The following is a 24,619-nucleotide window of genomic DNA, read 5'->3' on the forward strand; positions in this document are numbered from 1 at the left end:
TGAGTAACATTGTACTGTACGTCCACTCAGACTACAAGAGAGTCTCCCTCCCACCATGTTTAAGCCTTTTTTCTTCCTCTATTATTTTTAGCGTAATATGTATATGGATTAATGAGGCTGGCAGCACTCACTTCAAAGTAACTCGCACCAGAACTTCTTCAGTGAATAAACATGAGCTAATAATAAATCAACAATTCGCAATGTTTTAAGCGCCAGGTAGAAAGGTTTATATTTGATGAAAGATTTCCGATAAACAAATAAACATGAAATGAATAATTTTTTGATTTTTCCTAGACCATTTTCAAAAATTCTACTGTTTTTCTTGCAAGCTTCTCTAAGTATCATTTTAAAAAGAAATTTTACGACAAAAAAATAGACACGATGATGTTTATTTATGTGATGTTCCACTTAGTGATTAACACAAAGTACTGTATTCGTCGGAAAATCCGACCCCCCTGATTGGAATTAAACTTGGTATACTCATGTTTTAGACATCCCACATTACGAAAATGGTGGTGGAAAATTTTTGATCTGGGCGACCTTCCGGGTGATCGTCATATTGTCTTTAGCTCGAAAATGGTAAGATTTCCGGTTTCCAGTATTCTATAGAAATGTGGGTGTAAAATTTCATTTTTTCGCATTTTTAAAGTCCGCCATTGTGAAATACTGTAAACCCCTTCCCTTGCAAGTAGAAGTTTTAAATTTTAGTACCTACAGTAGAGGACTACATCTAAGAATAATGAAATGTGGACCTCTACTGTATACGAGATTGTGAGTAAGTTTGTGGTTCAGCCAGCTTAAAGTGAAAAAAAAAATGTAAATAAATTACAGAGTAATTGCAGTCACATAACATTTGCACGCGGAGCTTGTAATAATAAAATTAAATGAGAGTTAATCATTAAATTAATTGGAAATAAACCCACCCACGAGCAAATCAGACGACGGAAACACAGCAATTTGCTTTTCTCTTTCTTTCCTTGTCCTCTTGTACTGCAAAGAGACTCTCATTCTTGTACCCATATTCCAGAGGGGGCTAAATGACTCCGGACTCCGCATCAAGATTGATGGTTCAACCGTAAGCAGGAAATGTTTAGGTGGTTGGTATCGTCCAAAATTGCGCGAATTGAATTAAAACTAAATTAGCATTTGAGTCACCCATTTCTTGTTTTTCTGCCGGACCTTTCTTTTCGTTGCTTATTTTCGAGACACAATAATTGAGGAATTTTTTTTTTTAGAAAAACTCTAAAGTGTTCTGGTGCAATATAGCTATATTGCAATAATTTTTTTTAAAAATAACATAGTTTTTTAGTCAAAAATTGAACAAAGAGTTAAGGTCGATAAGGGGGTTAAGGTAATAGGGGGATTGTGGCTTTTTATTGTATGACCAATCTCTATGTATGGCATAACAAAATTATTATTCTAATCAATTGCTCAGAAGAAGATCTAACGTCTAAAAGTGTGACAAGATTAAAAATTTTAGCCCCCAGAAGGCTTCCCAATGTGATTTTAAAATTAATTATCAATTTATTACATTATTTTACTGCTCGTGTTCCAATTATCATTGTTGCCGGCAATCAATCGAGTCTCGATGGTTATTCTTCTCTTTATATTCTCTGTCTTATTAATCTTGAGAGCTCTCGATTCTGTTAAAGATAAATTCTGCAGGTGCGCAATAAAAAGGCTCGGCATTGAAAAGAAGTTGTGGTAGAATGAAAGAAGTTAAATAGGTGATTGGATGGAAGAGAAAAAAGCACCATTTGAGTGTGAAGAGCAAAAAGGGAGGGAGAGAAGACGAAAGAGAGATAAGAAGAAGATGAAGTAAAGAATTAAAAAAGCTCCTCTTCATTTGTTTGTGGTCAATTCACTTCTCACATAAACACTCCTCTGTGGCGAATATAATAGAAACCTCTTGAAAAATTTGTAGTCACGACGTTCCTTGAGTTCTTTGAGTGCGCATCGTTTTCTTTTTTTTTTTTGATAATGGTACGCGGTGGGACGAAGAAGGGATGCAACAGAGAGGTTGTGCAGAGATGAACATCTGGCCGGAGTCAGGCTGTCTAGAAGAGTTTCTCTTCGGGTGTCTTCCCTCGTCCTCTTCGTCCATACACCCAGAGTGTCTTGCCCAAAAGGGATTTCTTCTACGTCTCTCTTCTTCGTTTTTAGCTGTGATTCTTTTTCTTCTTCCTTGGTGTGTGTTGAGGCCTGCAGCAGTTCGCTTTGAAAGAAATAGCGGCATCCTTTGAAGGTAAATTCCCACTCACCTTCAGCATTGTTATACGGGCGCGTTTTCGTTGAAAATATTCTGGTCAGATGGAGAAACTGGATTTCGTACTCCTTTCGCGATTCTTTTTAAATCTTCTGCTTGCTTTTTTTCTTTTTTTTTCTCGGACTTCTCTTGAGTCGCATCACACCTTTTTCGTATGCGCAAAAGAGCCATAATGTTTGGAAAATGCTCATAAAAACTTAGCAATATATTTATAGGTGTATGTACGGGAAATGAATTTTCTTGATAGGGGAAAACGAACGTGGAAAACTCCCAAAAACAGAGATAAAAAAGATCTAGGTCTTGTTAACATTACTCCATCATCGCTCTCATGTGTTAATAAATCTTTCGTGTTAACTAATAGAGAAGGAGAACAGATGACTTCAATCTTCGGAGGAGGTTCTCTTTCCGATTTTTTTTCTTCAATAAGAACTCTTGCTGACTTCTGTCAATGAAACAATAATAATTTCACTCTCTTCCTAATCTCCTATATATAAAACAACAAATAAAATGATTCGAGAAAAAATATATTTTCTAGACCGTGCATGTTTATGTATACATACTTTCCTATTTATTTGTATTGATTTATCACGAAAAAATAATCAAATGAAACCAAGAAATTATCTTAACACCTCACTCTGTTAAATCATTTTACATCACATATCATTTTGGGACCAAAACTTATTTCTAAATACATACAAAAATACATTTTCTAGCAACAAGACATTTTTGGATTGATTTCCACACAAAACACTTTTCATCATCAACAATCTATATCAATTCATCTGTACGAATGCACGGGCCATCAGATGACGACCGGGAAGGAAATATGTAGGTATATGTCCATTTTGGTAGATATTCTGCCTCGCATGTAAATTTGCTATTGGCACATTCCATCAAATATTTATCTATTTGTCCATAGCACATCAATTACATCATCGTAATTTATCTTATTTTTTCCTACTTGATCTTTTGATGAATATTAAAATTCATGCTTCTTTTATATCTTAAAATTTAACAGACAATTGTGCAAAAGAAATAAATAAATTCACGAGATTTTTTTTTAGCTATTCTTGGGATAATTTGGTGGGCGTGATATAACATGACAAACAAACCGAGTGGCTTCTTCATAAGAATTTACTTCATTTTCTTTACATTTCACATGCAAATAGCAATTTAATTCCATTGAATTTGTTCTTATTGCAAAAATATTAGCTGAAGGTAGGAGTTAGAAGTTGCGATGTAAATATAGTCATGAAAAATCAATTCTAGGAATTTTTTTATAAATAAATTTTTCAGAATTTTCTCTAAACTTCAGAAACAGTTTTTATGTTATGTTCAGCAGATAAACGAGATAAACATATAACTATATAGATGCAAAGAAATATTTCTGATGAATTTCTAACCTGTTCTAAACATTACTTTTTTCGCTTAACAAATAAAATATTTTGCAAGAAATAAATGTCCTGGAAATGTAGGAATTAGCTCCTGTTTTCCCTGTACTTTTTTATTAAAAAAATCTTTTCAAACATATAAATCTTAAACTTACCGTTGCTGGTTCTGTACCCTTGAGTGGGACGGACGTTACTCCAAAATGCACCAAAGTTGATACCAAAAGAAAACAAGTCGAGAGCAACATTTTCTGCATTTTTCTCCACACAAATCACTTTAAGCTCTCTATATTTTTCAATAAAGTTTTATTTTATGATCAATAAGCACAGCACACAAAATTAAACACACCCTGTCTCTAAAGCATCTTACAAGTCACTTGAAAAAAAAAAACTTTTCTTATAATTCACAATAATGTCTAAGAATAAGAATTCGTTACCCTACAATTCTTGTTCATTTACATTCTAATGTGGCGAGAGGAAACGTTGCGATTGTTAAGTAGTATCGAAGAAGAAAATGGCTTCTTGGAGAAGGAAGATAGTGTACCGTGGCTATTCACTTCTAAGGTCAAATTGGGAATGAAGTCTGTGAAGAAGGTAAAAATATTGGCTGGTCTCAAAAGAAGTTGAAAGTGTGTGACGTGTATAGAGACGATCCTCAACCACACGAATGAAAATACCAAAGAATATTCGTTGATAAAAAAAACGAGAGATATTATGTAGCTTCATCTCCGGAGAAGTATCCAAGGATAAAAAAATATCTCTTCATGAGAGAAATCCTACTTTAAAAAATACCCTGCATGGTATTTCCAGTGACATTTTCTCCTTAAAAAAATCATAACATGTGGATGTAATTTGATGGTAAACTTGCCATGTTAATTGTTTAGAGAGTATAAGAAAAAAAAATCTCTATCAATGACTTTGAGATACTGCATGTTGTGAGTTGGCGTCTGGTTGTCTGTCGTTTCTTCGGTATTCATTTTAAAACTCAAATATACCCCTCTCACAATACACATACACCAACAACCCAACATGCATCTCTCCTTCCAACATAAAAGAATTATAACCATTTTGGATCATTTACCAGCGCTGAGGTGTAGTAGGCAATAGTAGTTACGAAAGCTTTAACAGTAGTTTAGCGATCTGCCACCAACATATTGAGGGCAGTACTGTAAAATTTTTTAGATAAAAGTAACGGAAAACTCAAAAAATATATCAACAATATAATTTACATGTTTCCGTGCAGATTCAGTTCATTCTAAATGTATATCCTTAAAAATGTAGTGAAGCAAATTCGGTGACGATAGTCAACCGTAATAAAATTCATATATGTAATTGATGTAGGTCAATTTTAAACTGTACATGGGGCATGAGGGTCCCGAAACCTTTAAAAAAAAGTTGAGCTTTTTTCTTTTACTCCAGATTGAAGAGGATTTTGTCTGACGAAAAATTTATTAACGGAATTACTGAATATTTTTATTAAACTTAAAAAAATAAATTTTCTATCTATTGACTGATTGATTTTGCAAAATAAACTCCCGATCCCCAACTTAACTTATAAAAATCTAATCAAAAATAAAAAAAAATATAATAAGAATTTAATCTGATTCCTATAATAATATGTAATAAAAAATATCTCCACAAAACCAAAAGAATTTTTCCCAGCAAATCTTCGTAAAAGCATCTTGTTAAAAGTACATTGTGCTCAGTAATTCTGAAATGCTTTCCTTTTCGATTAGACTATTTTATATAAAAAATAAAATGTTAATTGTAAGCTCATATTTGAATGGAGAATATCACATTGATTGAGAGTCTGATGTGTTCAAAAATAAACACATCTCTATACATATTCCAAGAATAGGAAAATTGAACGTCATTCTGGCAATAGAACAGATGGAATTTTGGAATTTTACAGAGGACGGGTGAGGAGAAGTATAAAAAAAGAAGAATGTCAAGAAATGGGCAAAAAAATAAGTGCGTGAAAAGTCCGCGTCCATTCGACTCCATTAATTGCATATAATTACGCTAAATACAAGTGGCGCCTCAATTATATCGGCACGAGAGGGAATATGTATGTATATTTAACAAAACTCGCGGTTGGATATTTGTTTGAAAACTCACAAAGATTTATTATTCACTCCCCAAAGCGATTTTGCACATTTTTCTCGTCTTTCTGTGACGTACAGTTTTTTTTTATCTTTTATTTTCCATTTTTTTGCCACAAAAGACAATTATTTTGGGTAGGAGTGGTACACTACATTGTATTCTTTACGCAGCAATATTATTATCTAAGAACTATATAAGTTGTACAAATTGAGACATTTTGAAAGTTTTTGAGGTAAATAAAAATATTTTGCGTACCTATGAACATCAAAGTTAGAATTGCGAGAAAAAAAATGTCAAAAACTATAAAATTTCTTACTGATCACCTCAGTTTCAATTTTTAAGAATTTTTACAATCAAAGGGACAAAAGCACAACTTTTTCCATTCTGCTTCATTACTTTGATTTAACCCTTTCAGGTCCGCGATCAATTAAGCGAGAAGATTAAATTAAAAATAAATTTTATAGGTTCCTTTGAGCTCAAGTAAAACATTTTTAACAAAAAATCCCAACTCAAAAATTTTCGGTTTTTCATCTATCTTGATCCTGTGAGTCCTTGAGGATGTCCTTTTGTGGTCATAAAATGATCAGGGATTGTAAAGACATAGTCTTGTATTAATTTGGACTCAATATTCATAAAACAACTATATAAAAAATGAAACGTTTTCAAAATCGAGCCTTTGGGTCAGCGTATGACCCAACGGTTCTTAAAGGGTTAAAAATGTATTGATTTGTAGTACAATGGCAATGTCGTATGTAGTCCTAGTTGTTGATGTACTTCTCATTCATTAAAGAATCCTTCCTTAACTTTTGTAAGTACATATACACCATCTACGAGAAATTCACTCGACTTAAGAATAAATACTCCCCAAGAATAAAAATCTCTTACATGAGGAAATTTCCTTAAATCATAATTTTTGCAATTTCATATTACATTATATGTATGAATGAAAACATAATACTACCCAGTAAAGTGGGCTGTGGAGTCCACAAGTACTCCAGGGTGTGGAGTGCGTCCACTGTAGCTGCACAGTGGACGTATTTTGTGCAGTACCTCTACAGTGGGTGCACAGTATATCCACAGTAGTCTTATTTCCAAAGTCCACCGTGAATACAGAATGCGGAACTACAAATGCATCACCGTGGATCCAGATCCTGGATTCAAAAGTGCACATCCTAGATCCACTGTAACTCCACAGTCTGACTAGGATCTGCACTTATTTTTAATAATTTGGCCAAAAAATTTTGGGTGTCCGTGGGAAAAGTTTTGAAATCTTCCCGGAAACATTGCTTCCTCTACTTGTTAATGCCAAAGTGGCCAAGAGATTGGAAATCTGATCAGAGAACTTTCATCTCCTAGCTATTCTGGGTATCCGTGGGAATCTTTGAAAAAATCTTTCCGGGAACATTGCTTCCGCCACTTTTTGATGCCAAAGTGGCCAAGAGATTGCAGGTCTGGTCTCAGAACTTTCATCTCCTGACCATTTTGGGTATCTGTGGAAAAAGTTTCGAAATCTTCCCGGAAACATTGCTTCCTCCACTTTTTTATGCCAAAGCGGCCAAGAGATTTCAGATCTGGTCACAGAACTTTCATCTCCTGGCCATTCTGGGTATCTGTGGAAAAAGTTTCGAAATCTTCCCGGAAACATTGCTTCATCCACTTTTTAATGCCAAAGTGGCCAAGAGATTGCAGGTCTGGTCTCAGAACTTTCATCTCCTGACCATTTTGGGTATCTGTGGAAAAAGTTTCGAAATCTTCCCGGAAACATTGCTTCCTCCACTTTTTTATGCCAAAGCGGCCAAGAGATTTCAGATCTGGTCACAGAACTTTCATCTCCTGGCCATTCTGGGTATCTGTGGAAAAAGTTTCGAAATCTTCCCGGAAACATTGCTTCATCCACTTTTTAATGCCAAAATGACCAAGAGATTTCAGATCTGATCACAGAACTTTCATCTCCTGGCCATTCTGGGTATCCGTGGGAATTAAAAAAAAATCTTTCCGGAAACATTGCTTCCTTCATTTTCTAATGCCAGAGTGGCCAAGAGATTTCAAATCTGGTCACAGAACTTTCATCTCTTGGCCACTTTGGGTATCTGTGAAAAAAAGTTACGAAATCTTCCCGGAAACATTGCTTCCTCCACTTTTTAATGCCAAAATCTTTCCGGAAACATTGCTTCCTTCATTTTCTCATGCCAGAATGGCCAAGAGATTTCAAATCTGGTCACAGAACTTTCATCTCTTGGCCACTTTGAGTATCCCTCGGAAATTTTTTTAGTGTTTCCGTCAAATATCTGCGCGGCGCTAGTGTTTGTGGAAAAAAGTGCAAAAATGGTGGGACGCTGCAATCGCTGTGATGGAAATTCTCAATTTTTGGTGGAAAAAAGCATTGTAAGTATGTTTTTCTTCTATTATCTTGTGTATAAAAGGTGATAGAATGATTGCGTGGTGGAGGATAAACAAGTATCCAAGGTATTTTCATGAAAATCCTAATATTTTTTTCTCATATTTTTAGGTTATGTTTTTTTTTCTTCCCGGACGTCCCGGACTGTAAAACAACACCAAAGTACTCCGGAAAATACTAAATATCATGTAAGTTTTATCAAGCAACCTTTCCCCTAAATTTTTAAGCTTTTCATTGCATTATTTTTAACAAATAATTAGTTTTGTAACGAAAAATTCGATTTTTTTTTCTATTTTTGGGTGATGTCTTTGATTTTCGTCTATGTGGATGCAGATTACAAGCGTAATGCCGTACATGAATCTCAATCCGGCAGACAGGCGGCGGCATCAGCTGCACGCAATCACCATAGACTTCTTCCATACAAAGTGATGAAGACAAATCCTGAATATGCCGCCCTCCAGTTACTGTTGAGGTGAAGAAGAAAGATGTTGAAGTTGCTGCGGTGCAGCAACCGGAAGCAGCTGTTCAGGAGAAAGGTGTACAAAAGCAGGAGGGTTAAAACCAAATTCCGGAGCAACAGAAGCAGCAAGTTGAGGAAGGAGGAGAGCGTTATAAAGTGAAGAAATCTGCTCAGGAGGTTGTTGAAACGCTCTCTGTACCTGAGATGCAGAAAGAAGAAGCCAAGACGGGCTGTTATGCCAGTTGTGAAGGAACAGAGAAGGAGCGAACAGTTGTCACCCATCATGATATCACAGGCATGGCGACGACAATTGAGAAGAACCTCCAGGAATTGGGTGAGCAGCAAACAATTTTGGACAGGTAGAATTCTCTAAGGATTGTTGTCGATTACTTCTGGACTATTCTCTATACCATCGTGTGAGGAGTGTCACCTTTCAACGTTTACTGGCGGAACAGGGCTTCGACATGACAAAGTTGCAGAACATCTGGGGGAAGGACAAACGCAATGGTATCAAAGTGGACATTGCGGAGCTACGGGAACTCAAGGAGAATGACAAGAAGGACCTAATGGATCTCATTGATTGTCATTTTGATCCAGAGAAGCAGCTAATCAAGCCAGTGTCCCGGAAGACTAACAAGAGGCGCTTTCAGAAGAGACAAACTTCGAGAATTTCATCAAGGGAAATATTCAAAAGGAAAATAATCAACAGAGAAACAATCAGCAGAATCAAAATGGTGAAAACCATCAGGATAACAACAAGAACTATCAGCATGGCAACAATCATCTGGGTGATCGCACCAGGGGTAAATTAATTAATTAAGTATTTGTAGAAAAAAAGAAAGATCTTTGGGTATTTTAAAAGAAACAAAAGAATCTTTTAAGTATATTTAATTTATTAATTTGTTAAAAAAGGTTCGTTTTCTTCTTTTAAGAATTCTTGAATTAAAACAGATTCATTTTCTTTTTAAGAACTTTTGCGTATTTTGAAAGTGAAAGAATTCTTGAATTAATTTGTTAAGAAAGATCTTCTTTTCTTAAGAACTTTTCAGTATTTTGAAGGAGATAAAATTCTTGAATTAATTTGTTTAGAAAGATCTTTTTCTTCTTAAGAACTTTTGAATTATTTGAAGGAGAAAGAATTCTTAAATTAATTTGTTAAGAAAGATCTTTTTCTTGTAAAGAACTTTTGGGTAATTTGGAGTAGAAAGAATTCTTGAATTAATTCGTTAGGAAAGATCTTTTTATTCTAAACAACTTTTGAGTATTTTGAAGGCGAAAGAATTCTTGAATTAATTTGTTAAAAAATATCTTTTTCTTCTTAAGAACTTTTAAGTAATTTGGAGTAGAAAGAATTCTTGAATTAATTTGTTAAGAAAGATCTTTTTCTTGTAAAGAACTTTTGGGTAATTTGAAGGAGAAAGAATTCTTGAATTAATTTGTTAAGAAAGATCTTTCTCTTCTTAAGAATTTTTGGGTTATTTGAAGGAGAAAGAATTCTTAAATTAATTTGTTAAGAAAGATCTTTTTCTTGTAAAGAACTTTTGGGTAATTTGGAGTAGAAAGAATTCTTGAATTAATTTGTCAAGAAAGATCTTTTTCCTTTTAAAGAATTCTTGTATAAAAAATGATTCATTTTCTTCTTAAGTACTTTTGGGTTATTTGAAGGAGAAAGAATTCTTGAATTAATTTGTTAAGAAAGATCTTTTTCCTCTTAAAAAATTCTTGTATAAAAAATGATTAATTTTCTTCTTAAGAACTTTTGGGTTATTTGAAGGAGAAAGAATTCTTGAATTAATTTGTTAAGAAAGATCTTTTTCCTTTTAAAAAATTCTTGTATAAAAAATGATTAATTTTCTTCTTAAGAACTTTTGGGTTATTTGAAGGAGAAAGAATTCTTGAATTAATTTGTTAAGAAAGATCTTTTTCCTTTTAAAAAATTCTTGTATAAAAAATGATTCATTTTCTTCTTAAGTACTTTTGGGTTATTTGAAGGAGAAAGAATTCTTGAATTAATTTGTTAAGAAAGATCTTTTTCCTCTTAAAAAATTCTTGTATAAAAAATGATTAATTTTCTTCTTAAGAACTTTTGGGTTATTTGAAGGAGAAAGAATTCTTGAATTAATTTGTTAAGAAAGATCTTTTTCCTCTTAAAAAATTCTTGTATAAAAAATGATTAATTTTCTTCTTAAGAACTTTTGGGTTATTTGAAGGAGAAAGAATTCTTGAATTAATTTGTTAAGAAAGATCTTTTTCCTCTTAAAAAATTCTTGTATAAAAAATGATTCATTTTCTTCTTAAGTACTTTTGGGTTATTTGAAGGTGAAAGAATTCTTAAATTAATTTGTTAAAAAAGATCTTTTTCTTCTTAAGAACTTTTGGGTTATTTGAAGGAGAAAGAATTCTTGAATTAATTTGTTAAGAAAGATCTTTTTCTTGTAAAGAACTTTTGAGTATTGTGAAGGAGAAAGAATTCTTGAATTAATTTGTTAAGAAAGATCTTTTTCCTTTTAAAGAATTCTTGTATAAAAAATGATTCATTTTCTTCTTAAGTACTTTTGGGTTATTTGAAGGAGAAAGAATTCTTGAATTAATTTGTTAAGAAAGATCTTTTTCCTCTTAAAAAATTCTTGTATAAAAAATGATTAATTTTCTTCTTAAGAACTTTTGGGTTATTTGAAGGAGAAAGAATTCTTGAATTAATTTGTTAAGAAAGATCTTTTTCCTCTTAAAAAATTCTTGTATAAAAAATGATTAATTTTCTTCTTAAGAACTTTTGGGTTATTTGAAGGAGAAAGAATTCTTGAATTAATTTGTTAAGAAAGATCTTTTTCCTCTTAAAAAATTCTTGTATAAAAAATGATTCATTTTCTTCTTAAGTACTTTTGGGTTATTTGAAGGTGAAAGAATTCTTAAATTAATTTGTTAAAAAAGATCTTTTTCTTCTTAAGAACTTTTGGGTTATTTGAAGGAGAAAGAATTCTTGAATTAATTTGTTAAGAAAGATCTTTTTCTTGTAAAGAACTTTTGAGTAATTTGGAGTAGAAAGAATTCTTGAATTAATTTGTCAAGAAAGATCTTTTTCCTTTTAAAGAATTCTTGTATAAAAAATGATTAATTTTCTTCTTAAGAACTTTTGGGTTATTTGAAGGAGAAAGAATTCTTAAATTAATTTGTTAAAAAAGATCTTTTTCTTCTTAAGAATTTTTGGGTTATTTGAAGGAGAAAGAATTCTTGAATTAATTTGTTAAGAAAGATCTTTTTCTTGTAAAGAACTTTTGAGTATTGTGAAGGAGAAAGAATTCTTGAATTAATTTGTTAAGAAAGATCTTTTTCCTTTTAAAGAATTCTTGTATAAAAAATGATTAATTTTCTTCTTAAGAACTTTTGGGTTATTTGAAGGAGAAAGAATTCTTAAATTAATTTGTTAAAAAAGATCTTTTTCTTCTTAAGAATTTTTGGGTTATTTGAAGGAGAAAGAATTCTTGAATTAATTTGTTAAGAAAGATCTTTTTCTTGTAAAGAACTTTTGAGTATTGTGAAGGAGAAAGAATTCTTGAATTAATTTGTTAAGAAAGATCTTTTTCCTCTTAAAAAATTCTTGTATAAAAAATGATTCATTTTCTTCTTAAGTACTTTTGGGTTATTTGAAGGAGAAAGAATTCTTAAATTAATTTGTTAAAAAAGATCTTTTTCTTCTTAAGAACTTTTGGGTTATTTGAAGGTGAAAGAATTCTTGAATTAATTTGTTAAGAAAGATCTTTTTCCTTTTAAAGAATTTTTGTATAAAAAATGATTAATTTTCTTCTTAAGAACTTTTGGGTTATTTGAAGGAGAAAGAATTCTTAAATTAATTTGTTAAGAAAGATCTTTTTCCTCTTAAAGAATTCTTGTATAAAAAATGATTAATTTTCTTCTTAAGAACTTTTGGGTTATTTGAAGGAGAAAGAATTCTTGAATTAATTTGTTAAGAAAGATCTTTTTCCTCTTAAAGAATTCTTGTATAAAAAATGATTCATTTTCTTCTTAAGTACTTTTTAAGGTGAAAGAATTCTTAAATTAATTTGTTAAAAAAGATCTTTTTCTTCTTAAGAACTTTTGGGTTATTTGAAGGAGAAAGAATTCTTGAATTAATTTGTTAAGAAAGATCTTTCTCTTCTTAAGAATTTTTGGGTAATTTGGAGTAGAAAGAATTCTTGAATTAATTTGTCAAGAAAGATCTTTTTCCTTTTAAAGAATTCTTGTATAAAAAATGATTCATTTTCTTCTTAAGTACTTTTGGGTTATTTGAAGGTGAAAGAATTCTTAAATTAATTTGTTAAAAAATGATTAATTTTCATCTTAAGAACTTTTGGGTTATTTGAAGGAGAAAGAATTCTTGAATTAATTTGTTAAGAAAGATCTTTTTTCTTTTAAAGAATTCTTGTATAAAAAATGATTAATTTTCTTCTTAAGAACTTTTGGGTTATTTGAAGGAGAAAGAATTCTTAAATTAATTTGTTAAAAAAGATCTTTTTCTTCTTAAGAACTTTTGAGTAATTTGAAGGAGAAAGAATTCTTAAATTAATTTGTTAAGAAAGATCTTTTTCCTTTTAAAGAATTCTTGTATAAAAAATGATTAATTTTCTTCTTAAGAACTTTTGGGTTATTTGAAGGTGAAAGAATTCTTAAATTAATTTGTTAAAAAAGATCTTTTTCTTCTTAAGAACTTTTGGGTTATTTGAAGGAGAAAGAATTCTTGAATTAATTTGTTAAGAAAGATCTTTCTCTTCTTAAGAATTTTTGGGTAATTTGGAGTAGAAAGAATTCTTGAATTAATTTGTCAAGAAAGATCTTTTTCCTTTTAAAGAATTCTTGTATAAAAAATGATTCATTTTCTTCTTAAGTACTTTTGGGTTATTTGAAGGTGAAAGAATTCTTAAATTAATTTGTTAAAAAATGATTAATTTTCATCTTAAGAACTTTTGGGTTATTTGAAGGAGAAAGAATTCTTGAATTAATTTGTCAAGAAAGATCTTTTTCCTTTTAAAGAATTCTTGTATAAAAAATGATTAATTTTCTTCTTAAGAATTTTTGGGTTATTTGAAGGAGAAAGAATTCTTAAATTAATTTGTTAAAAAAGATCTTTTTCTTCTTAAGAACTTTTGAGTAATTTGAAGGAGAAAGAATTCTTAAATTAATTTGTTAAGAAAGATCTTTTTCCTTTTAAAGAATTCTTATATAAAAAATGATTCATTTTCTTCTTAAGAACTTTTGGGTTATTTGAAGGAGAAAGAATTCTTAAATTAATTTGTTAAGAAAGATTTTTTTCTTATAAAGAATTTTTGGTATGTTTTTTGTGAAAAAATTTTAATAGGTATATAAAGAGCACTTTTAAGTGTTTGTTCTGACGACTGATAGTGCACGATTTATTATAAGATGTATTGTAATAAAAAAAATAATAAAAAATATTGTGAATAATAGTCAAAAATTAAAAGAATGTAAATTTTAAAAATTTGAAGCTGAAATTATGTATTACATGTATTTTTATGTATAAAAGTAATGTAAATTTTTAATGTAAATTAATAATAAAAAAAATTGATTTTTATGCATTTCCAAGACTTTTACTTATTTACTAAATGCTTATTTAGCATTTTTAAATATATTTGTAATTGAAAAAATATGAAAAATGCAAGAAAACCCAAAAAAAAATTTCTCCAGGATCTGGATCCACGGTGGTGCATTTGTAGTTCCGCATTGTGGATCCACTGTGGACCTAGATGTTTTACTGGGTATAATTTCTCCCATATAATTAGTTTGGTTACCATTAAAGAAGCATTACCACAGCAAAGCACAGCAACAAAATATATCTTTGAGGAATCAAGTTTTTCAGCGAGAAAAAGAAAGTCGCTCTTGGTTGAGAAAAAGAAGCGTATATATTGGGAATTTTATTGAGGTTTTTGGGAATTTGTAATACATATATAGTTTTGAAATGAGATTTGTCTTCGCCTTGAATGACAAAAAAGTACCTTGAAGAATGTAAAATGGATATTTTTCCGAAATTTCCCAAACTTTACAGCTTTCATTGCAAAAAAAAACCATTTCGTCGGCTTGTGATGGTGAAATAAGAGGTAAGAAAAAAAGAAAAAAACCCTTTTAATTCATTAAGTTATTGATTCACAATGAAAAAGCGCACGAAAAATGGTTAAATGTACAATTTGTGGTGGTGCATCAAAAGTTCTCGTCTATTGTACATTTTTTGGGCTGGCTTGGAAAAATTGTGTGGAAAGAGAATCACATCATTGTGGCTCAATGCACTACGAGGGGCATTTAATGGTGCCTCACAGTATGCAAATAATTGTAAATTAAATTCAATGCAATCGTACTTCAATTGACGAGAGTCTCCTCTTCAAACTCTCTGGGTATAACACGAAAAACACATTTACGAATATGGGTTGTTGGGCAATTTTACTGGCATGTCTCGCAGAAATTTTCCAACCTCCACTCACCACTTAAAAACCATATAGGCACACTCCCTACACGTTCCACTACCACTTATAGGCTTGTGGCTTGTAGTTTTATTTTTTTTTTATTCCCTAAAATTCATTTTTTTTTTAAATTAAGTTCTTCTCAGTTTCTCACCCAAGAGAGACACGTCGGGCTTTTCGCGTCGAGAATCCACAGAGCGAACTGACTGCAAGATCAACTTAAACGCAACTGACGACAACGCGTGGAACGCCTCTCCAACATTTGCTAGTCTTGGCCTCATCAGTGGGATTTCGACGAAGCACTTACGAGGCGATCTCCGGTTGAATGAATGATAAACTCGTCTTATAGTGACAAGCCTTGCGCGGGCCCTCGTGGTAAGATTTAGCGCGTCAAATAATCCTCAAGTGTCTGGAATGGCGCATTCAATAAAATAAATTGACAACAACACACACAAAATGCATCTTCGCATTTACCTCTTTTTCGATGGGACAGCGTGTGAGGTAACTGAGTTTATTCCATCAAGTTGGAGCCTATATGTATAGTTGACTCTCACGGAAAGCTCTGCTGTACATCCATTAGCGATGCTACCAAATGAGTTTTAAGAATCGTGCACTTCTTTAAAAATAAATCTACATAACTTAACGATTTTAGGGCATGATTTTAACATTACCCATTTTTAGGCGATCTTGCCATCTTTTTCATAGAGAAAAAAGTCATTAGCAAAACCTTAGTTAGGGCGAAATTCACTAATAAGTAGAGCTTAAAATTATAAGTCGGGTTTTAAGTCGGACTTAAAATTTTTATTTTTCAATGAATTTCGCTAAAGAGATTTTTCCAATATGGACATTTTCTGCGAAATCAGTCTGTGAAAAAATAAAATGCATCACACAATGTCCTGTAATCAAAATTAGCGTTTAAGTCCAATTTAAAAAAAAAATTAAAACTGATTTAAAAAATGTCTTAAATTTTAAGACTGTTTAACATTTTAAACTCGATTTACTAGTGTATTTCGCCCTTAGAGGACTTTTCTTAGTCAGAACGTCTTCTTTTGCCTCTTTTTCGTGAATTTTATTCATTTGTAACTTGGAAAAAAACAATTAAATTCATAAATTAATTGGAAAAAACACGCGAGAGTTAAACAGTAGCGTCTGAAAAAAAAATAATAAAAAAGTAGAAAAAATTAAAAATGAAGTGATTTTATAACGTTAAAAAATGTCTCGTGGCCAAAATATCCAAAAGGGAAACCGTGGTGAGGTTCTACTTACTAAAAGAGCTGAAAATTTTCCCAGGTCAAAAACACCCACCTCGCTAGGACGAAGCAGCATCCACCAGACATCAACAGTCAGTCTTCTGGAATGCAACTCAATCTCCCGAAACACAAAGTTCAGTATCCCCAACAATGAGGACAACCACACTGGATTCTCCATCACGAGCAGGAATCAGAGTGCAGCGCAACCCAAAAAGTATTATAGGTATGTACACTAAAATTGATTGGAAAATTAAGCACTAGCAGATGACCACGAAATTCGAATCTATAGGTACGAATCTTCTAAAAATTTAAGGGGCTTATGAATAGGGCATTTAACCAGGTGATGCATAAAATTCTGCAACAACATGGGAACTCCAACATGATGGAAATCGTTTTTGATGCTCTGCAGGAAGCAGCAGAAACTTATATAGTGAATCTATTCGAAGATGTTAATCTCTGTGTACACTATTCAGAGGGCGCGTTACACTACATCCTAAAGACATCCAGCTTCTTCAAATCATCAGGAATGGAATTTAACCAAATAATAAATCAATTTGAATTATAATCGTTTAATTTAAATCACTAGATTTTCATTATTTTGTAGAAGAGAAAATGAGACGTACTCTCATTTATTGGCGACAGAATAAAAAAAACACACAGTTTGAGTAAAACTCTATTTAATCTGTGGGACATACAATGCAATGTACTAAATTATACGGTGTAAAATAAAGAAAAGCACCTGATGAAATTGAAAAAAATTTTTGAACAGAACTCAAAAAGGATTTCGTGTCTGTGTAGCTATGCATTTCTACACCGTTTTGGTCCGATCGCGATGAAATTTGGTACAGAGACTCCTCATACCAGGCGATTGTTACCAATGATATTTATTTTCGCCCCAAAGACCCATTTCATGTAGCCCCCATATAATTTTCATGCTTTTTTGACTACTTTTTGAATTTGGCGCCCTAAATTTAGTTCCAAAAGCCACCCCTGCTATTTTTTAATACATTTTATTGAAGAGAAAATGAGACGGTGCACGTCACTGATACTTTCTCCCTCAAAATTTCAGTTTTTCGCAAATTTCTCGCGTTTTCCGCCGAATTTCCCAGCGAAATTACCTTTTTTGAGACCAGAAAGCGACGCCGCGTCGATTGGCGTCCCCAATTCAAAATACTCAAAATTCTCGCCAGAAAAAGTCGTGTAAAATGGTTTTTTTAAACAGGCGAATTTCGCGCCCAAATTTTTACTGAGGCTCCCGGGGCCCCCCTGAACATTTCCCGCGGAGGCCCAAGTTCCAAAAATGAGATTTTCCCGGAAAAATTAATATTTTAAAATTTTTCCACACAACTACAATCAAACATTTTACGCACACACTCAAAAAAACTCACCTACACAAAATGCCAGAGTGAGAAGAACGTATTTTCTCATGCTATTTCGTTTTTTCTTTCCCGCTCCTCGAGATTCAGCGATAGCGCGGGAACTGCAAAAAATCCCGCGGGAAATTTTGTGTCAAAAAGAAAAGTCCAAAACAACCGTGAAAAAATTTTTGTGATTTCATCCCCTTTGTCACAGAAAAGTCGCCCCCACGGTGCATTTTATGTTAAGATGGCCATATTCGATGCATTCCACTCGTGTATGTGGTTCGAAGCCACCAGTAGACGCAATGCCTTTGCTTCGATAGTTTCCGGACTTTTCGTGAGTATACATAATTTTGAAGGAAGGGGATCAACTAAATCCGCTTGGGAATTTTGTCTGGGGATTACATGACTCATCCACTTTGTCTCGTGCCAGTTCTTTATCGGTTGGTGGCTCATTATTGACGCCTCCACGGAGAGTGGCGGTGGTCTCGATGGGGCTCATCACATCTGTGGCATTCTCGGTTCCATCAGTTTCTTCATGGTTAATGCCGTCTCCAATTCTATGGTGAGTATCCTTCGAGTCCAACCTCCTCTGTATCCATGTCTGCTAATCCCAAATGCAGATTTCAGAATCATACACTGGCGGACGACTAAGTCAGCGAGGAGCACGCATTTGGCTCTTTGTTGGTTTTGTATTGGGCTTTGCAGCAATCATTGCGGCTGTATGGATCATGATTGCAGAATTCTCTTTGCCGGAGACACAGGCAAAGTGGCCTGGTGTGGCTCTTCTGCTGCAGAACCTCTTCATCTTCCTCGGCTCTTTGGTGTATAAATTCGGACGATCCGAATCTGATTCAGAGTTTGGCTTCTAGGCGGCCCTTGAACCTTCCTGAAAAGAAAGCATCTTCATCCCAGCATTGAAGAATTTTTTCTTAAGTTATTCTTCTTCTCTGCCACTTTTTAGATGCTATACACACACGGAGCTCTCCCGAGAAATTACGGAAAGCCACTCACACCCTATCCTTGTCTCCTCTTTTTCTATCATATAAAAAATGTAATTATAATCTGTATAATGCAAATTCTCATTCAAGGCAACCGCTACCAACGTGGGGTTTCCTTTCAGTGTCCATCCCTCGACTTGATCATGTAACCATTTTGCAAATCATTTTTAGTGTATTTATAATTATTATATTTTACACCAAGGAAACACTTAATAAAAGGGATTTCTTGAAAAAAAAATCAAAAATTATTTTAAATAGAGTTTATTCATTTTTAAGAGCTGTGTGATTTTATAAAATATTTTAAAAAAAAAAAACATTTTTCTTTGCTAAATTACTCAATCAATTTAAAATATTTATCATTTCATTATCCAAGAAAATCTTCAAGACCTATTTTTCATTTGGCCAAATCTCCAGCAAGCTCATCGTACGCAATAAAAGGGATTCTGGAGGCACCAATCAGGTTGAATACTCTCAGCTGCGATACCGAGATTAATAAGATCCCGTCTGTGGAGTAAAATTCGTCGTTCTACTCCCCGGAAGTTTGTCTCCGGATCTGACCAAAGACGCTCTGCAAGGGCACTAGCACGGGGCCATAAACGCGAATCAAGAGAGTCTTCGCTGGAAATGGACGACCACAGGCAAGCTTCAGCGCCCAAGATCTGCTCACGACGCTCTCCGCCCATAGCTGTGATGTTATTGTTATAGATCTTAGACCATGGCTTATAGGGACTACACCAGTTCACGCCCTCATCGACATATAGCCCAAAGCCACAGTCGAGATAGAGGGCGTCGCTGTTTGAAATGATGAGATCATACCCGCGTGCCAGAAGATGCGGCACATGTGACGCTGCACCCGATCCCTCTGTCCAGACCTGAATAATGTAGTCTTCCTGTGGTAAGAAACGCTCTACAAAATTCGGCTCGGTGAGTGTTCCCGTCCAGAGAATCGCACGTGTTTGTGATGCGGCTGCTTTGAGACGTTCATGGGCGTGAGATTGAAAATGATTCCAGAGCTCCACAAAATCCTCCCTGCGCAATTGCCAGCCTCTTTCAATCATCCACTGCTGAATGTGTGTGCTGGTGTTCCAACATGATGGGTAAACCTCATCTCCGCCCATGTGAAACATATCTGGATAATCGAAAACTTCATTCATCTCACGGTAGATCTCTTCAAGAACATTATAGAGATCCGCCCGGGTGGGATCCAACTGTCCACATGGTGGACCTGCACAAAACTGTGACCATGGCTGGGCATTGTAACATGTAACAAAGTCTGTTAATTGCCAACCTTCTGCCACATGAGCTGGAGCATCAAATTCCGGAATAACTCGAATTCCTCGTACACGAGCATAGCGAACAACCTGGAAATGAAAAAAAAAGATTATTCTCTGATAGTCTCCTTCCTCATTTGTATTTATTATCACTACCTCCTTCATATCATTGACTGTGTAAACTTTATGAGGACCATACGCACCAAACCTCGCCATATCGGGGAAGTTCTTTAACTTCATGGGGTAACTGTTGGCATCAGTAATGTGCCAGTGAAAGACATTCAGCTTAACAATTGCCATTGTATCGAGTGTCCTCTTAATGGAGTCAACAGTATAAAATTGTCTAACCGTGTCCAAGAGAATTCCACGATGTCGATAGGCAGGCCTATCTTCAATCTCCACTCTCTTTGGTATTTTGTATCGATACTGCAGATTATCGTACACAATAAGTTGCGCCAATGACTCCAGTCCGTGCCGGAGACCAAAGTAGGTTTCTCCTTCGATAAGAACTTTAATTTCATGCTCAACATCCCCATTAATTTGCAATTTGTAGCTCTCATCGGTGTCCAAAGTAAGTGATAGATTATTCTGAGCAAGTTTAAATTCAACCCTGACCTTTGATCCTCTGGCCAGGGGATGCTTTTCTGTCTTCTTCTTCTCAAGATGCTGAAAGAATCGATGGATACTTTCATCGAGGTGATTCTGAACGGCCTCATCTTCAACACCTATAAACTCCATTCCACACACACTGATCGCCTCGACGGTATCACTGATGTGCGTCTGGATGGTGGGCTGAGGCAGGAGTGTGCCGTACCTTTCGCACTTGAGGTGACACACAGATAAGCTGTCGAGATACCGCCAATTATCCACAGTAATTAGCGTCCGAACGCATTTATCTTCCACGCATTTGAATCCCCACGGTGTAGCTCTGTTCAAAAATGTTACAAATGGGTTTTTTTAGTTTCACTTTAATATAAAATTATTTTGTAATTTTAAAACTTCTTATAGGTATAACAATCATTTTCCAATGTTGCGATATTCTTGCTACATGAAAAAAATCAGTTAAAAACCAACTTATATTCAATAAAAAGCTATACAGTGGACAACTGGGAAGAGAGCTTCTGTTGTTGCTCCCTATTGTTTGATAAATAGGGAGATCGATACATACATCCCTATTTGTGAAAAAGGCCTTAATGTACCTTATGTAGTACTTGACGGAAAAGAGAACCATAATAGGGTGAAAATCATAATTTTCCCAAATGATCTCTTTCCCTTGCTTCTTAAATCAACAGATGTCTTTCTACTTACATGGGCTTCTTTTCAGCAAAGTCCACCTCTTGAGAATCACAGATTGACGTCCTTACAATCATTATGACCGCAGCAGTAGCGGCAACAACAACAAGAAGTCCCATAACGTAGCAAACTAACTTATCCGGTGTGAAACACTTCTTCTTGTTCATCTTTAGGCCGCAACTCCCGTCGGAGAACTGAAGCTCAAATGAAGGTTTATCTGTTTTTCGGATAATGTAATCTGTACTCAAATCGCAATCACTTGTGCCGCTTCCAGGTCTAATTAAATAGTAAATGCGCGCAGATACTCGCGGCCAAACTGATATTATTGTAAATGATTTTCTTATCATCTTATGGTGGGTGATAAATTTTCTTCTGTCGTACCAATTCAGTGGCAATTGGGGATACGTGAAACTCAGCCTAGGGGGTCCTTTTTATATTCCTTGGAAACTATTTTTCATGCTTTTTTTTCATATGGTATATAGACGTAAATTGAATGTGTGGATTTGATTGAGATTGACGATTAATTTGTTTGCTTCTGTTGAGACTTCTTTTTGTTCTTCTTCTTCTTTTGTTTCTTACTTTTCCCAGGACTATTATTCTTGTTTTTGTTCTTCTGATTGTTTTTGTTATTATCAGCACCTCCGTACTTCACTTTGCTCCGAAACTTTTTTGGATTTATCCCGAAAGCCATTAAACGACTCGTATTGATGGCAAACTTTCCTTGAGAAGTCTCGTAGCCTATAACTTCATTTGTTGGTTTCTTCTTCGGTTCATTTTTTCCAAAGTTCTTCAGTCCAGAGCTTTTACTGAATTTAAACTTTTTGGCAGGATTTTGCAGAGTTTGTTCCATGGCGTCTGATTTTCTCTTTTTCTTTTTTTCGCCCATTTCTGGATTCGGTTTCATTTCCTCAATTTCTTTTTGATTCTCCTTTGGATTTTCCTTTTTCATCAACCCATTTTCTTTGGGACTTTTTGGTGTTGATTGTTTTTCCGTCTTTTTCTTATTTTTTGAAGGAGTTTTAAAAATTAGGTCAGATTTATGATTTTCTTCAAAGCTTTTAGTTTCTTTCGTCTTTTCTGATGTTTTTTCCTGTTCTGAATTCTGGATTTTAATTTTCTTCTTCTTGTCCCCCTTCGTAATATTTTCACTATCAGAATTTTTTAATTTTTCATCTTTTTCATAGAGTTTAGGTATAGAATTGGGATTCCTATCTGCATCTTCCTCTTCGGAGTCTTCCCCATACACACTACGAAGGATTTGCTTCTTAAGGAACCAATTCTGCCTCCTTTTGTCATACTGTTGAATTTCATTCATTTCCACGTGCTTGGGACGAATTTGGACAGCTTTTTTCAAACTAGCCCATTTATTAAGCTCCTTATTCTTCGCCATTAAGATCTCTTCGACGGTGAGGCCAAAGTCATTTGGAACGGTTTCGACGTACTTAAATCTGCATTTTACGTCTCCAATAACATCCTCGCAGTCAAGTTTGTAATATTCATCAATGTACTCAGCGTATGTCTTCTCGTCTTCGGGATTGAAGATGGGCTTGTCCTTCCGGAGGACTTCGGCAAATTTACTTCGACGCTTTCTACGTTTCCGGGACTGCGTATTCTCAATCATTTCCTTTTCGAATTCTTTCTTTGCTGCTTGTGGATCATATTCACAGTCCATGTTAAAGTCTGGATCATCGCAATGTGGTACTGCAACATCTTCACCTTCCTCATCATCATCCGGATCATAGTTGTCCCAATCTTGAACCTTCAAATCCTCAATATCCGGACACTCGGGTTTATCTTCTCCCTCATCAATTCCGTAATATTCATCGTTGAAGATCTGCTGCATTTTACGATCATGAGCGTCTGGATCAAATTCATCGGAGAGGTCAGCATTGTCAAATTGGATGTTCTCACTCCCGGCAACTTGCTTCAGTTTGTTGATTTTCTCCTCAATCTCTTGCTTTTTAAGCTCTTTTAGCTTCTCAATCTCCTTCTTGCGTTCTTCCTTCTCCCGCGCTTTCCTCTCTTTTAGCTCAGCTCTCTTCTTCTTCCTCCTATCATCCACATTCCTCACAGAAGTGGCAATTGTACGTGGAAATCTCTTGATAAATTCCTGATCTTGTTCTTCAAAGCGGAAATTAACCTTCTGTTCAAATTCAGCTTGCTTCTCCAGATCTTTTTCATCTTCTGACAAATTGAAACGATCCTCCTCATCACTATCATCAACCTTTGCATAAGGTCTCTTTAGAACAAAATCTCTAAGAAATGCCTCATCCTTTGAGATATTCGAATCATTCCAGAATTTCTTCATTGGCTCCACAATGTCAGGATTAATTTCTTCTTCGTTTTCCTCCTCAACTTCAATTTTCTTCGTTGTATAGAGCTTATCAAAACCTTCTTCATCATCACTGTCGCTCAGGTGAAACATCATTTTATCCTCCTTTTCTTCCTTCGTAATCAAAGGAGGCCCAATGGTTTTGCTATCAACCTCCTCAAACATCCCACCATGCTCCAAGAGAACTTTTCTCTCAAGGTCTCTAATTGTGATGGGTTTATCTTCTTTTGAGCGCTTTCGGGTACTAAGATCCACATCTCCGAAGAATTCTACATCCTTCTTATAGATCTTAGGATCCCTCGCCTTGATCGATGCAAGTGTGCTGAAGAATTTTTTGTCAAACTCCTCATCAGCAAATCCATCATCTTCCTCAGATTCCTCAGACTCACTGCTAGATTCTTCTGAATCCAGCTCATGCTCCTTCACTGCAAAACAATCACCAAAACTTTCAGAATAAGACAATTCCTTATCAAAAAATATATATCAAAAAAACTTATCTTACATTTCTTCATCAACTCCTTCTGCCGTGCCCTGTCGTAGGATTTGGCGAATTTTGTATTAGTAGAGAAGGAGAAGTCCTCAGCATCGGAATTAGAATCACTTTCAAACATTTTATTAGATTTTGAAGTCATTTTGGACACTTTTTGTGAAAAAGGTGTGAGAAAATTCCACACACGTGTTATCAAAATAAAAACATGCTGAAGTGTTTACAAAACCAATAACTGTCATTTTTGAAATGATTCATTTTAACGGTCGTCGACAAGCTTAGAAAATTGCGATAGTTGCGATATGAAGAAAAAGAGTAAATAAATAATTGATTGTAAAAATGTCTTTCTTCCACATTATGAAGGTGTTTAAAGTTCGTATAACCTCTTTAAAAAAAACACGTGTATAAACTCGTTATCTACATGGAATTAGCTAGGAATACCTAATCAATAAAGATTTTGTAAAAATTTAAACAATGACGTCACGAATTTTGTATTTATGCTGTATGTATATACAACATATGAAACATTTGTGCTTTGTCCGCTTGTA

The 24,619-nt window shown here is 34.2% G+C and overlaps 4 protein-coding genes and 2 long non-coding RNA genes across 26 annotated transcripts in view; 3 read left to right on the plus strand and 3 right to left on the minus strand.

The window, feature by feature from the left end:
* The window catches only part of LOC129793332 (SPARC-related modular calcium-binding protein 2), a 21,761-nt gene extending 6,071 nt beyond the window's left edge, over window positions 1-15,690 (minus strand). For 2 of the 19 annotated variants that reach the window (XM_055833217.1, XM_055833205.1), the window contains exons 1-3: window positions 15,554-15,690; window positions 14,978-15,488; window positions 3,813-4,030 (exon numbers count right to left, since the gene is read on the minus strand). In XM_055833217.1, coding sequence (XP_055689192.1) covers window positions 3,813-3,911 — 99 coding nt within the window. In that variant the 5' untranslated portion in view covers window positions 3,912-4,030; window positions 14,978-15,488; window positions 15,554-15,690. Of the gene's footprint in view, window positions 1-3,812; window positions 4,238-14,977; window positions 15,489-15,553 lie in introns of all 19 variants that reach the window. The other 17 variants (XM_055833222.1, XM_055833204.1, XM_055833212.1 and 14 more) reach the window with 16 other exon arrangements.
* LOC129793336 (uncharacterized) lies at window positions 8,039-9,683 on the plus strand. Its single transcript, XR_008750899.1, has 3 exons — window positions 8,039-8,142; window positions 8,267-8,343; window positions 8,489-9,683. It is a non-coding gene; the product is annotated as an uncharacterized LOC129793336 (long non-coding RNA).
* Window positions 15,540-17,076, plus strand: LOC129793337 (uncharacterized). Its single transcript, XR_008750900.1, has 3 exons — window positions 15,540-15,580; window positions 16,370-16,552; window positions 16,619-17,076. It is a non-coding gene; the product is annotated as an uncharacterized LOC129793337 (long non-coding RNA).
* A 422-nt stretch (window positions 17,077-17,498) lies between these two features.
* On the plus strand, window positions 17,499-18,933 carry LOC129793335 (transmembrane protein 50A). Its single transcript, XM_055833226.1, has 3 exons — window positions 17,499-18,024; window positions 18,121-18,252; window positions 18,311-18,933. Exons 1-3 carry the CDS (start codon window positions 17,935-17,937, stop codon window positions 18,557-18,559), a joined length of 471 nt encoding a protein of 156 aa, XP_055689201.1. The 5' UTR covers window positions 17,499-17,934; the 3' UTR covers window positions 18,560-18,933.
* On the minus strand, window positions 18,934-21,599 carry LOC129793331 (chitooligosaccharidolytic beta-N-acetylglucosaminidase-like). Of its 3 annotated transcripts, XM_055833203.1 has the most exons (4): window positions 21,268-21,599; window positions 20,116-20,887; window positions 19,505-20,049; window positions 18,934-19,373 (listed from the first exon to the last, which is right to left on the minus strand). In XM_055833203.1, the coding sequence occupies exons 1-4, from the start codon at window positions 21,597-21,599 to the stop codon at window positions 19,352-19,354; spliced, it is 1,671 nt and encodes a 556-aa protein (XP_055689178.1). In that variant the 3' UTR covers window positions 18,934-19,351. The 3 variants fall into 3 exon arrangements, with proteins under 3 accessions (XP_055689178.1, XP_055689177.1, XP_055689176.1); XM_055833202.1 differs by having other exon boundaries at window positions 18,934-20,049; XM_055833201.1 differs by having other exon boundaries at window positions 18,934-20,887.
* A 173-nt stretch (window positions 21,600-21,772) lies between these two features.
* LOC129793330 (protein KRI1 homolog) lies at window positions 21,773-24,278 on the minus strand. Its single transcript, XM_055833199.1, has 2 exons — window positions 24,087-24,278; window positions 21,773-24,009 (listed from the first exon to the last, which is right to left on the minus strand). Exons 1-2 carry the CDS (start codon window positions 24,214-24,216, stop codon window positions 21,773-21,775), a joined length of 2,367 nt encoding a protein of 788 aa, XP_055689174.1. The 5' UTR covers window positions 24,217-24,278.
* Between the last annotated feature and the right edge of the window lie 341 nt (window positions 24,279-24,619).

This window comes from Lutzomyia longipalpis, chromosome 3, assembly GCF_024334085.1.
Source record: "Lutzomyia longipalpis isolate SR_M1_2022 chromosome 3, ASM2433408v1".
NCBI lineage: Eukaryota > Metazoa > Arthropoda > Insecta > Diptera > Psychodidae > Lutzomyia > Lutzomyia longipalpis.